General features: G+C 34.9%; 1 protein-coding gene and 1 long non-coding RNA gene across 2 annotated transcripts; both read left to right on the top strand.

Moving 5' to 3' along the window:
* The first annotated feature begins 2003 nt into the window (after window positions 1-2003).
* On the top strand, window positions 2004-2385 carry LOC143554810 (uncharacterized). The gene is made up of 3 exons (XR_013139086.1): window positions 2004-2080; window positions 2155-2250; window positions 2324-2385. It is a non-coding gene; the product is annotated as an uncharacterized LOC143554810 (long non-coding RNA).
* A 7174-nt stretch (window positions 2386-9559) lies between these two features.
* Window positions 9560-11235, top strand: LOC143554809 (LOB domain-containing protein 1-like). Its single transcript, XM_077044485.1, has 2 exons — window positions 9560-9928; window positions 10676-11235. The coding sequence occupies exons 1-2, from the start codon at window positions 9635-9637 to the stop codon at window positions 11003-11005; spliced, it is 624 nt and encodes a 207-aa protein (XP_076900600.1). The 5' UTR covers window positions 9560-9634; the 3' UTR covers window positions 11006-11235.
* The last annotated feature ends 1890 nt before the right edge of the window (window positions 11236-13125 follow it).

The raw sequence follows: 13125 nt of genomic DNA, 5'->3' as shown, positions 1-13125 counted from the left end.
GAAACGATAAATAAATATGTGTGTAAGTATATTTGATTATATTCTTGTTATGAAATTATTATTTAAGTAATAAAGAGTATTCTTAAATAATAAAAAGAAAGATTACGTTTCTTGAACAAGAAGAAACGTCGGATTTTTATATAAACTAAAGGTTATAATTTACTTTTAAACTAAAGGTTTTCAAGTAAAAGAAATATATGAACTAAAGGTTCATCGAGGTAGAGATATAAAATAAGACTAAAGGTCTTAAGCCGGATTGTATATCCGACTAACAAATGTTTATACTCGTACTATATGTGCGATTTAAAAGGAAAGACCCTTGGACGGTGAGTGAAGCCGATCTCAAAGAGAACAGGTGAATACGCCCCCAAACTTTTAAATTTGTTTTCAAAAGAGTCAAACATGATTATATGAAAATGATTTACAAGGGACTACGTGTTCCTAAAACCATTATAAATGAAAGTATAAACCTAGCCCTCAGGCTGTGGTATACGTGTGTCTGGATCCTTTCATAGGTGGTACTACGCGATGGGCACATCGCACCACCCTCCGCGGGAAGTACGATCTTTGTGTATATTTACGGGTACTTAACTAAGTCGAACGCTGCGGTGTTTGCTGAGGTGACCTAGAGTAGAATCTTGAATTATAAATGTGTTATTTAACTTTGTTGTTCCTAAGCCACGTGGCCGAGGCATGCGTAGTCTCGAGGGGTAATAAAGTAAATGAAAATATTTTTGCGTCAGCGTGTTTACCAGCATTCGTTGCTGACGTATTTTAGTTACATTTTGCAGGTGAACAAGATTAGCGCTTGCAATGTCGAAGTGCTATTTATATATCCGATGGCTCGATTTTCTTTTGTATAAACTTAATATATAATGGTGGTTTTGTAATGATAAAACAAGTAATACTTTTATAACTTAAACAGGTATTTTATAATCCCGTCTTTTGTAATATTTACAACCTAAATCCACAAGTTTTATAAGACTTCCGTTAATAAAACGTAACTCTGATTTATATACACTTGTGGTACCAACTTTAAGGGTCACACTCCTAGGCCGTGGTTTGGGGTGTGACACTATCATCTCCATCGTCGGTTAACTTCCGATACTACCCGCCATCGTCAACCGCCCCCTTTTCATTAGACAAATATTTGTGTTCATGTTTGTTCATTTAAAAAAATCAACATGTTTGTGTTCGTGTATTTTTGTTCATTAAAAATCTAAAAAACCTACACATCTCAATTGAAAATACCCAAATGCAAAAAAAAAAATAGACAAAATTACAAATTTTGTCCTTTAAAAAAAGCCAAATTACGGTTCGTGTCCTTTTTTTAGTTTCTTTGCAGACGGTGTACTTTAAACATTTTTTTCTACACGTTATGTCCTTTACGCTAACTGGGTTAAAAAACTAAGTTAAGTATGACATGTGCCAGACATGTGATGGGCATAATTGTAATTTTAATATATCCTTAAATTTAAAAAAAGAAAAAGAAAATATATATATAATACATTCCCCTCCTAAATTCCGGCCACCACCATCACCATAAATTCTGGCCGCCTCGTTGCATATTTCCATTCAACCCACCGCCACCACCTCCTCTCCATCTCACAAATCGCCGCCACACTTTCCGTTCACAAACCAAACGATCCCTATCACCCGAAACCTGACTCATCCTTTTCCAAAACCCGTATCCGAAAACCCAATTCACCTAACCCACCCACTGACCAAGATCAACCACACCCAATCAAGCGACTTAACATCAGTTGGTTAACTTCAATGGCTGGTGCAGCCCCATCTCTGCTATCCTCCACCCCCGGTTCATCCGACTCGCCACCACTCTCCGCCCATTAACCTTAATCCACCACCAGCTCGCCTATAGTCAACGCCACTTCTCTTCAATTACTCCTCATCATTTCAATGCCGCCGATATTACTCCCTCGCGCCGGACGAACCAATTCAGTCGCCTCACCGCCCCGTCGATTACGCCCAAAAGATAGACGCTCATCCTCCCAAAGGCACCCGTGATTTCCCGCCGGAAGAAATGCGACTCCGCAATTGGCTTTTTAACCATTTCAAAGAGGTTAGGGTTACAATCAATAATAATATTATTATACGGAAGTTTATTACTTTATAACTTAGTTTGTTAATTGTTAGGTTTCGGAATTGTTTGGATTTGAAGAGGTGGATTATCCAGTGTTGGAATCAGAAGCTCTGTTTATCCGAAAAGCCGGAGAGGAAATTAGAAACCAGGTTTGATAATATTTTCAGGTTTAATAGAATCATAATTACAACCAATTGAAACAGATTTGTGTTTGACTTACAGCTTTACTGTTTTGAGGATAAAGGAAACCGGCGGGTGGCTTTGAGGCCTGATCTTACGCCTTCCATATCTTGATTCCGGTAGTGGTTGTCGAAGGTTGTATAGGGGCAGGTGTGGTGGTGAGTTGGTGGTGGTGGTGGTGGGTGATTAAGAAAGAAGAGAAGTAGGGAGAGAGAGTAGAGTTTGATAGAAGAGAGAGAAAGAGTTTTATATTTTTTATTATGTATAGACGAAAAGACAAAAATGCCTTCACATGCGCCTCACGTGAGGGTATTTAACTGAGTTTTTCTAACTCGGTTAGCGTAAAGGACATAACGTGTAGAAAAAAATGTTTTAAAGTACACCGCCTGCAAAGAAACTAAAAAAGAACACGAACCGTAATTTTGCGTTTTTTTAAAGGACAATATTTGTAATTCTGTCAAAAAATATAATAACAAACAAATATATATGTATTAAATTAAAACAAACTACGATAAAAAATAAAATAAATCATCATAAAATAGCAAAACGATTAAAAACAAAAACTTAAATAAACTGCCGTAACACGGGAGGATCAAACTAGTATATATATATATATATAAACCGATCACCAACTAGCAATGTCATTCCACGTCCTAGACGCAATCTCACACAAACCAAACAATAGTTCCGTCGTCTCCGCCTGTTTTATGCTACAGGGCAAAAAATGAAGAGGCATCAATACCTCTGTTAACTAGATTCAGTCTTGATGAAATACGATCAATCAAGATCCTATAAGCCAAAAGGTTTTTCTTTATAGGAATGGATCTCGAGGGTGTTCCTCAGTTCCTTCATAACACATGCCCTGATGTATTACAACTGAGTGAACATTAATAATCCTATTATATAAATTCTAAAAAGTTAGATATACTTTTTCACGAATATCAGTGTGACTAAGTATTAACTATCAAAAGAATAATTAAAAGAGTAATCTATCATTCCATTAGAAAAAAACAACTTATGTGTTATAGTAAAGACTTTAGTGGCGACAGTTGTACTCGTTCAACACGAGCCAACGGTACTTACCAACCGTCAAATAATTTCCACGTACACCACGCTGAGCTGTCCCACAACATATTATTTTTCTGAATCTATTCACACGTGTCATTCCTTCATTAGTACACACCACGTGCTAACACCCCTTTCATACAAAGTATAAACACTATTTCATGAATTTTATTAGTGTATAAAGTTAAGAGTACCCGTAGTGGTGCGTTATGTGCTACGTGAAGGACGAAAACGCGGGGGTACACCGCCCCCTGCGTTATGTTAATTTTTTTTTCCACGTTTTGTCTAAAACGCTACAACGGGCACGGGAATCAAAAATGTTACTGTTGAATGAGCCGTTGGAGTTTTAAAAAAAAAAAAATTATTTCCTATATATTAAACCATTTCATCCCCAATCAAACCTCATTAAATTTATAAAAATTCTCTTTTAACTCTATAAAAATTCCTTTACACCAAATTCACTATATATGGATCCTCCATAAAACAGTTTTTCGGCCCGACCAACAAGCCGAGGACGTGGAGGAGGAACGGGCGGTTACGAGTGCGATTATGCTCGCGACACAGTATATGAGTTCCGTTACGGTGCGATTAGCTCTCCACCCCCCGTTTCAACAAGAACATATATCGAACGAGATCGTGCCGAAGCCAACAACCGGTTGATGGCGGATTACTTCTGCGACACGCCGAGATACAAGAACCCGAAGACCTTTAGGCGTCGTTTCTCGGATGTCTAAAAATTTATTTATGCGCATCACCAATGATTTGGAGCGTGAGTTTGATTACTTTAAGCAAAAGCCTGACGCTCGAGGGACGCTAGGATTCACGGCTATTCAGAAGGTTACGTCAGCCGTGCGCGTGCTCGCCTACGGAAACACGACGACATCAACGACGAGTATTTAAAGATGGCCGAAAAAACAAGTCGGGACACCTTGGAGTATTTTTGTTACGGTACGTTTTGTTTTTTTTTTAAATAGTTTATCACTTGTTTACTGTATCATTTAATTTATAAAAATTTTGTAAAATATAGGAATATTTTAAACTATATGGACCACATTATCTGAGAGAGCCCAACGTTAACGATCTACAACGTCTTTACGAGGCACATACAAGGGTACATGGTTTCCCCGGCATGATAGGAAGTGTAGATTGCATGCATTGGGAATGGGCTAATTGTCCAACTGCATGGCGAGGTCAATTCACACGAGGTGACCAAAAGGGACCAACGTTCAGCCTTCAAGCGATCGCTTCATACGACCTTTGGATTTGGTCGGCATTCTTTGGTGTTCCCGGTTCCAACAATGACATAATCGTCTTAGAGCAGTCTCCTGTGATGGAGAGTTACATATCTGGTACCGTTCCCGTCGCTTCGTTTTGGGCTAACGATAACTTCTACGATCATGGGTACTATCTGGGTGATGGAATATATCCAGAGTTTGCGATAATTGTTAAAACATTCAAAGACCCGATGGATGAAAAAAGACAGTATTTTAAGAAAGTGCAAGAGTCTGCGAGAAAGGATATCGAGAGGTGTTTTGGTGTTCTTCAACAACGATGGCATTATGTTAAAAATCCTTGTCGTCTGTGGTCTTTAGAAAGAATGAGATGTGCTATGTATGCGTGTATCATAATGCTAACATGATCATCGAGGACGAGGGAAGAGCAATATGTCCAACTTTCATACCGACCCGGATCCACCACGGACTCCGGCAAGTATGGAGCAACGACTCGAAAACTCGGATTCCGTGCGGTCAAGAGAGATACATAACGTACTAAAGGAGGATTTGGTCCAACATCTTTGGATGTATCGCCCTCTGCCTGGTGAAAACGATGAGGAGGACGAGGACGACGACGATGATGAAGACAACGACGACGATAAAAACGACGATGAGGACGATGAGGAGAACGAGGACGACGACGAAGAGGACGAAGACGACGACAACGACGAATAGTTTTTTTTATTTTTTCTTGTAATATTTATTTAATAAAATATTATTGTTATTTGATTATTCTTATTAAAAATTAAAAAAAAAAACAAAAGTGTAAAAGTGACTGGGCGCCACGTGGCGCATAACCCCTGGATGTGGAGAGTTATGACTACAGCCTGTTTTTGTACAAAACCATAACTCTGACTGGGCGCCACGTGGCACATAACCTTTGGATGTGGAGCTTTACGACTACACATGGTCTAATATAAATGTTAAATGTAGCCTGAAATTTTATCAGGTAAAATATGGGGTTTATCATTTTTGTGTTTGTCTTTAACAAAAGTTCTTTACTTCCTTCGCTTCGCGGCTAGTTTGCACTTACTAAATGTATAGAGGGTTCGTTTTTGATACATTGATGTTATGGGGTTTCTTTACTTGGAATAGTTTGAAAGTTTAGAACCGTTCAATGATTAATTGAGTTTTGAGTGAATGAGAATATTTAAACACGTTTAGGTTATGCAACTATGTGATTATAAAATGTAATTTACACTAACAATGTATGTTACGGATATTAAATTGTTATTAACTATTTGGGATCATACATTCATACGTAAAGGTTGATGAAACTTATTTTCAGACATATACAACTATTATTTTTTATGTTGAGTTTTGCATTATAAATATATTTTATAAAACAAATAAAATATATAAAGATTAAGGGCCTTTAAAATTCTTGTAAACTTAAAAATTCTAAAATGAAGCTATATACGGAGGATACGTGGTCATGCATTCATAATTTCATATTATTTATTATTTACACAATGCACATAATAACAAATAAAAACAAATTTGGTCATAAATTGGGACATATATACATGGTCCAAACTAATACATGTACAAGCCACTAGATAATCTCATAATCACGTTTGTTTTCACGGTTACCCAATATAGATGAGATGAGTAACACCTTTAAAAAAACCAAAGTTTATTAAAAATATTAGGACCAACGCACATGCCGGAACTCGAACACCAAGACTTTTAGGAAGAGGCACCACTTTACAATACTCCTGGATATTATCAGGCCAAACGTCCTTTAGTACCGAAGGTGGTGATTGTTTAGGTGTTCTATCTTCGTGATTTTGTTCTTTTTTTCTCGATGTTCTTAACTTCTTACTAGTTTTTTTTTTTTTGAAATTCTATTTTTGTTAAAAAGAAATTGTTTTATTTATAAAATTTATGGAGCGACTGAAGTTGGAGAGCTCAAGTTGCAAAATAATAAATGAAATCGTTAATAGATGAGCAATTAAGATGGAAAGTAAAGTGTATTAATTGCTTTCGAGTGGCAGAGAATTTGTTTGTCAACAAAAGATCGACCACCTTTTCAACGGGGCGGCTCCTGTTCCTATGATACGTGCACACACGTACTAATCCACAAAATCTTTTTCGTGAATCATGCAATTAATTAGTATAACAATTAGGTCCATTTTAATTATTCTATTTATCTACAATTAAAATGATCACAAGTGTCATTGTGGGACTTGCCTTCATCCATATCATAGAGGTGCAAACTTCTTATCACGTGGCCTTAAGGTTCACTTCTAGACAAAAGGTAAATTTGGTGTAATTTAAGTGTGAGGTGGGTAGATATAACATTTGCCATTAAAAAAATTGTTAGTTGTTAGAGGTGTATTGATGTTTTTATGAATTTATCGATAACACATGTCAAATCGGTTATTATGGAGGACGAGACACTCCATGGCAAGCTTCCAACCCATGTTCAAAGTTACTTGTGATTAAGTGTTGCCAGTTATTTTAAAGTTTGTGGGTATTTGAGGATAAAAGCTGACAATGCATGATTAACCAGTGCATGGGTAATAATCAAATCATCGACCTAGCAAATAACAACGGTGTTATTACTCCCCAACATGTTTAACACATTTATAATATGATTACATCCTGAAAAAACCATTTGATTCATTTAGATAAATGGATTATAAATATTGTGTTTGGTTTACACGATTATATGTGTGTGATTGTGTCCAAGTTAGGGGGTGATATTTTTACATGAATAAATGAATGAAAAGAAAGGTTGTTAATTCCAAGCTATGGGTTGACCAATTACATATTATAGATAAATAATTTGATGGTGGTGTTATAAGTTGGAATCCAATTTTAAACCGATGTTCTAAATAAATCTTGAGGAAGCCCTACAAGTTATCATCTGTTTGTGTGATGGTTAAGTGTGGAATTCTTAAGCAGCAACCTATCATTGTGCCAATGTTTGAAACCATTTGTTTGCGCGGTGTTTTAAATAAGTCTTGGAGAAACACTGGAGGTTATGATTTGTTAGTGTGGAATTCTTAAGCCGCAACCTATCATTGTGCCCACATTTTGTAACTCAGTTGACTTACTCAAATAACGAAAACGGGCATCATTATAAACCCTTAGTGACCACTATATATGACTAGTAGTTATTATATCATCATTTGGTTTTCTTCTTGACCTGTAAATTCAACTTGTCTCTAGTAGGAGTATGATGCTAAGGTGACACTATGTCTCATGTGTCATTGTGAAGTTAGGCATTAAGTTCATCATCCATGAATAAGATAGCACACTACTACTCGTGGATGTTTAAGTCGTGGGCTATAGTGGTTGATTTTTTAGAAGGTGGCACTATAAGTCGCATTTGCCACTGTGAGTAAGGCATTAAGTTCATCATCCTTGATAGCACACCACTCATGGATTTTTAAGGTTTGGGCTATAGTGGTCCGTTTTTGAGAAGGTGTCATGATTTACTTGTTATAAGTGTATATTATCACTTTTTATTTTAATAGCAACTTGTAAAGCCTTTGCAAACGTCTTCTACTCTTCTAGAGTTTTAGACCTTGTTTTTAATGTTATCATCGCCTTAACGACTCACACAATCAAACCCACACATGACACTTAGACTCAAAACACATACACATGTTAAGATTCAAGAACACACACAAACCCATAATTAAATAACTTACTCGGTTGCATTTACAAGTTTATTGCTGAAAGGCTTGTAAACATAGTTAAAAAGATTATTGGCAAGGTAATTTACAATTCTCGTCGACCTCTATTGAGGGCCGAAATATGTTTAAAAAGCCTTTGATCATCAATAAGATCCAACATGGTTGAAAGGAGCAAAAAGGAAATTAAACCATGTTATTCAAGGTCAATTTTGAAAAAGCTATTGACTCGTTAAATTTTAGACTTTCTTGATTTGATTGTGGGACACATGGGTATCCTAAATTTATGACGGAGATGGGTTAGAAATTGTTTAGCTTCTGCTTGACCTTCGGTGTTGATTAATGGAGCGCTTACGAGGAATTTTAAGTGCGAAAAGGCGTTAGGCATGGTGACCCACTCCCCCCCTTTTCTCTTTATTATTTGTTATTTGAATGGAAAAAAATAATAATATATGAATGGATTATCAGTTACTCTCAATGTGCTTAATGAAATGGTATGTTTATTCAAAGAGAAAAGAAAATGAAATTTTCATACCTATATTTGTAGCAGAATGGTGGAAAAGACTGTAAATTAGTTAAAAAACGACTTTAGAAAAATTTGCAACTGGTCAAGTCTATACTTCATGGACCATCACAAACTTCCAATTTAAAAGAGAAAATTAGTAATAACTAATAAGTGTTCTATATTCCCAAACTAAACGGTAAACCCCCTATGCTTCCTTTTCCACCTCGTAGGAGTTATTCACATTGAAACCTTCGTAATAATATTTTCTTGTATAATGTAGAGGAAAATATGGTGAAAACAACCCAAACACAACATTAGAATCTCTATAATAGAGAAAAATTTAGAAAAAAACTAATGTATACTCTAAATTTTGAGGCTTGTATTTAAATCCTCTACAGACTTTTTTTATTTTGATTCAGCCGAGTTATTTAAATTCTCGAAAACAGTCCTGATTTTCATTTCAGTATATTTGGTATCGATTTCATCCCTAACGATGCAGTGCTAACTACTTAATTATAAAAAAAAATGTTAGAAAAATGAAAATTGAAAGATGGGTATAACCTTGTACTATATTAAAGTTTAACTAAAGTGCAAAGTACGATAAAAAAAATATCGGAGGTACAGGGACATTCTTTCTAGTCCGTATAGTTGTACAAGACCTATAAAATCCAACATTACCGAATTCATGACCAAATCATGACATCATCACACTTCATTTTCTATATTCCATGATTTCCATCCCATATGTGCCTCTATATATATACACACATTCTCTCACCGCTTTTGCATAATCAAACTAATTACTCCTGACCCTTAATTAGTTTTAACTAGCAAACACTTTAATATTAATATTATCCTCCCTCTAATGGAATATTCCGGTGACAGAACTAGTGGCACCACCTCACCCATGCCCATTCCCTCCGCCGTACACTCTCACTCACCAAAGGGTTCTAATAACTCATCATCTCAACTTAGTCCCACTAGTGTTCTCACTCCCCCTCATCCGGTGGTTCTTAGTCCTTGCGCCGCCTGCAAGATTCTCAGGCGGCGCTGTGTCGAGAAATGTGTCTTGGCACCTTATTTCCCACCAACCGAACCGCTTAAGTTCACCATCGCTCACCGTGTGTTTGGAGCTAGCAACATCATAAAGCTATTGCAGGTAAAACCAAAACTAAAATTTAAATGACTTTCTAATTACTATGAACGAATATGATGTTATGGTAAGATATCTCATTTAAATAAAAAAACGACGACTTTAAATCTAATGCAAGATTCCTATAAGATTTATATATATATATATATATATATATATATATATATATATATATATATATATATATATATATATATATATTTGTTTTTACACGTTCTAACGTACTATTTACTTACTTGCCATAACAACAAATTATTATTATTATTATTCAAGGGGCAGAAATTTACCGGTTTTAGTGTGAATTCATGACTTTGTATATTTGCTTTTGTCCTCCTACTTTTTTGGATGGTGGTTCAAAGTTTCAAACTTCAAACTGTTGTCGTCCATTCGTAACTTCTTAAATGTTTTTAGTCATTTTATAGCTCATATATAACTTTAATTTAAAATAATTCAAAAGGTTATATTTGTAATAACTTAAAATCAAAAGAAAATGTACTAATTTCTAAAGGAGTGTCCTACTATGTCGGACCATTCCAAACGGTTTCAAAAGTTGACATTTGCTCGTATAACATTAAGAAAATGAAGAGATAGTCGTTGCAAGGGCTATTTAGTAATATATATTGATACCTAAAAGAGAAACCAAATATTACTATTTTTCAATCATTTGACTTGAGTTGTTCTCATTGCATTCATAGTAAAAGACTTGAGGTTTGTAACTAGCACTTATGTGTTTAATGTTTGTATTCTTTATAGGAACTTCCTGAGTCTCAAAGAGCAGATGCGGTTAGCAGTATGGTATATGAAGCTAATGCAAGGCTTAGAGATCCGATTTACGGTTGTGCAGGAGCTATTTGTCAACTTCAAAAGCAAGTGAGTGATCTCCAAGCAGAGTTAGCCAAGGCGCAAGCCGAGGTTCTCAACATGCAATGCCAACATTCGACTTTATTATCTATGATATGTATGGAGATGGATCAACAACTCGTGTCGCCACCAACACAACAACAACAAACACCTTATGAGAACCTAAACTTCTACGCCGATGATGTGAATTTCGGAAGTGTTTTCGAGCCACTTTGGACATGATACTAAAGACCCTTTTCAAGATCAAGTTGATTAATCAAGTTAGATGGAAAAGAAAGAGATTATACTTCAATTTACTAATTCTGTAAAGATATAAACAATAAAAGAAAAGTTACTGGAAAGGATATATAGAAAGAGAGGGAGAAAAATGTCATTGCACTTAAAATATGCCAATTCTAGATTTAGAATCATGTTATGGGTGACCTAATTTTATCTAGTCTAATTTATTAAATTCTCCATTTGGCATATTTTGTCAATCTTGTTATTGACTTAAGTTCCCTTTTGACTCTTTTGAATAATATCTTTTTATGTATGCATGTTTGGATTTTGTGAGTCATGACTAGATGGATATTTGTGTAGTTGGGGTTTCACCCAACTTTTCAAACATGTGGAGCTTCTATATTGGAAACAAAAGCCTTGAGGGGGGTGTCACATCATTCTGTTATACTAAATAGTACAACACTATATGGTTAGAGAAATTTATTACATCTTAATGGAAAATTTCAATCTTAAAATGATTAGGCGTAAATAAAGTTCAAGACTAAGAATTTGTTGCATATGGAAAATTAGCTTCTAATCTTGGAGTATAAACGATCTAGAATCCGAACACAAGCTTATACACATTAAAGCCTTTTATTAAATGAGCTCGAGCTCAATGTTCATTTATCAAACTCGTCACACACAAAAGTATGAAAAGTTTGTTGTATAAAAACATTATTTTTTTTGTCATATATGTAATATAACAATTACTATTATGTATAAAGAATGATAAGAGTAACTACATTATATTTATTATTTTATATAAATAAAAAATAAATATTGTCACACACACGCGCGAGCATATATATATATATATATACATATATATATATATATATAACAAAATAATCAACAAATAAAAAATAGGCCGTCCTTGAGTCAAACTCAAGCTTCAAAAACTAGTTACTTATGAACCATGTTTGAACTTTAAAAATGAAGTCTAAATGATACGATACCATCGAGTTCTCTTCATGATTAGTTCGGACTCGAGTCAACTCATTTACACTCTACCGTTACATATGACTATGCTTGTTAATTAAAGTTTTCTATATTAATGTTAGGTTTTCCTTGAATAATTCATATGTTATATTATTTTGAAATTTAAGATTACACTTTCTAGCTTAAACAGTATAACTACTTTAGTCAAAACTAATCAATTCACTTCCATAGATTATAAAATTCAACATAGTATTTGTTTAATTTTGTCTCTTTTATCATGTTTACGTATTTGATTTTTCTACAAGTCTAAATAGCAACATCAGTTCGGCAAGCTTGTTTGAAAAAAAAAAAGTTAAAAATGATAATTTGCATGTGCATATTAATCCTGCCCGTAATCATCATATAGTTATAAACATTTGACTTGTTTTCACTTTTCATAAGCATATCCGGAACAAGGGGTCTGCTGAAAATACCAGTTGCACGTCGGCCTTTTTTAATGTTTCTAGTTTTAGTTGGTAGAAAACATATTGTGACATAAAACTTATAACGCGTTTACAACTTTACATGATCACGTGCATATCTTTGGATAAAAGACCTACATCACGTGAGAATGTGAGATACCTATTTACTTTCATTTTAATAATACACAATAATGGATCGAAAATAGATAATGATATTGTATTAATAAGTTGATGGAGATGTCGTGGTCTAATAAAACACAAAGTAATTATTGGTCTTAATAACCTATAACTGGTACATTTGTACAGGCAATTAAGATCATCTCCATCATGACAAGTTCTAAGTTCATGAGGTAATAATGGTTTGTCCCAAGCAAAGCGAACAATATCATGGTATCGTTACGTTGGACTGTTACAAGTCCACACTCTCTTTCTCCCCTGAATTCCATAACTTGCTCAACTCCCCTAAGAACCCGGGACGTGGTATGCTAGAGGGTACTTACATATTCGCACGGTGGGCGAGTATGGTGCCCGCCCATCCTTATAAAGGTAAACAAACATAGTTTTTCCATAAAATAATACAAAACAACACAACTTTAACCGTAAATCAAAAAAGTTTTCAAACATTATAAAGAAAAACCAGTATAGTTATAATGTTAAAATGCACAATTTTCACACAACTTAATT

The sequence above is a fragment of the Bidens hawaiensis genome, unplaced genomic scaffold, assembly GCF_021521415.1.
Source record: "Bidens hawaiensis isolate Kalapana, Puna unplaced genomic scaffold, B.hawaiensis_p1.1 tig00017855_1, whole genome shotgun sequence".
In the NCBI taxonomy this organism is placed as follows: domain Eukaryota; kingdom Viridiplantae; phylum Streptophyta; class Magnoliopsida; order Asterales; family Asteraceae; genus Bidens; species Bidens hawaiensis.
This window is presented reverse-complemented; position numbering and strand designations above follow the sequence as displayed.

What these genes read in the sequence shown, in the direction of transcription:
- LOC143554809 (XM_077044485.1), top strand. Translation starts at nt 9,635, where the DNA reads ATGGAATATTCCGGTGACAGAACTAGTGGCACCACCTCACCCATGCCC. An exon ending in ACATCATAAAGCTATTGCAG is followed by an intron (nt 9,929 to 10,675) that starts GTAAAACCAAAA and finishes TATTCTTTATAG; the next exon opens with GAACTTCCTGAGTCTCAAAG.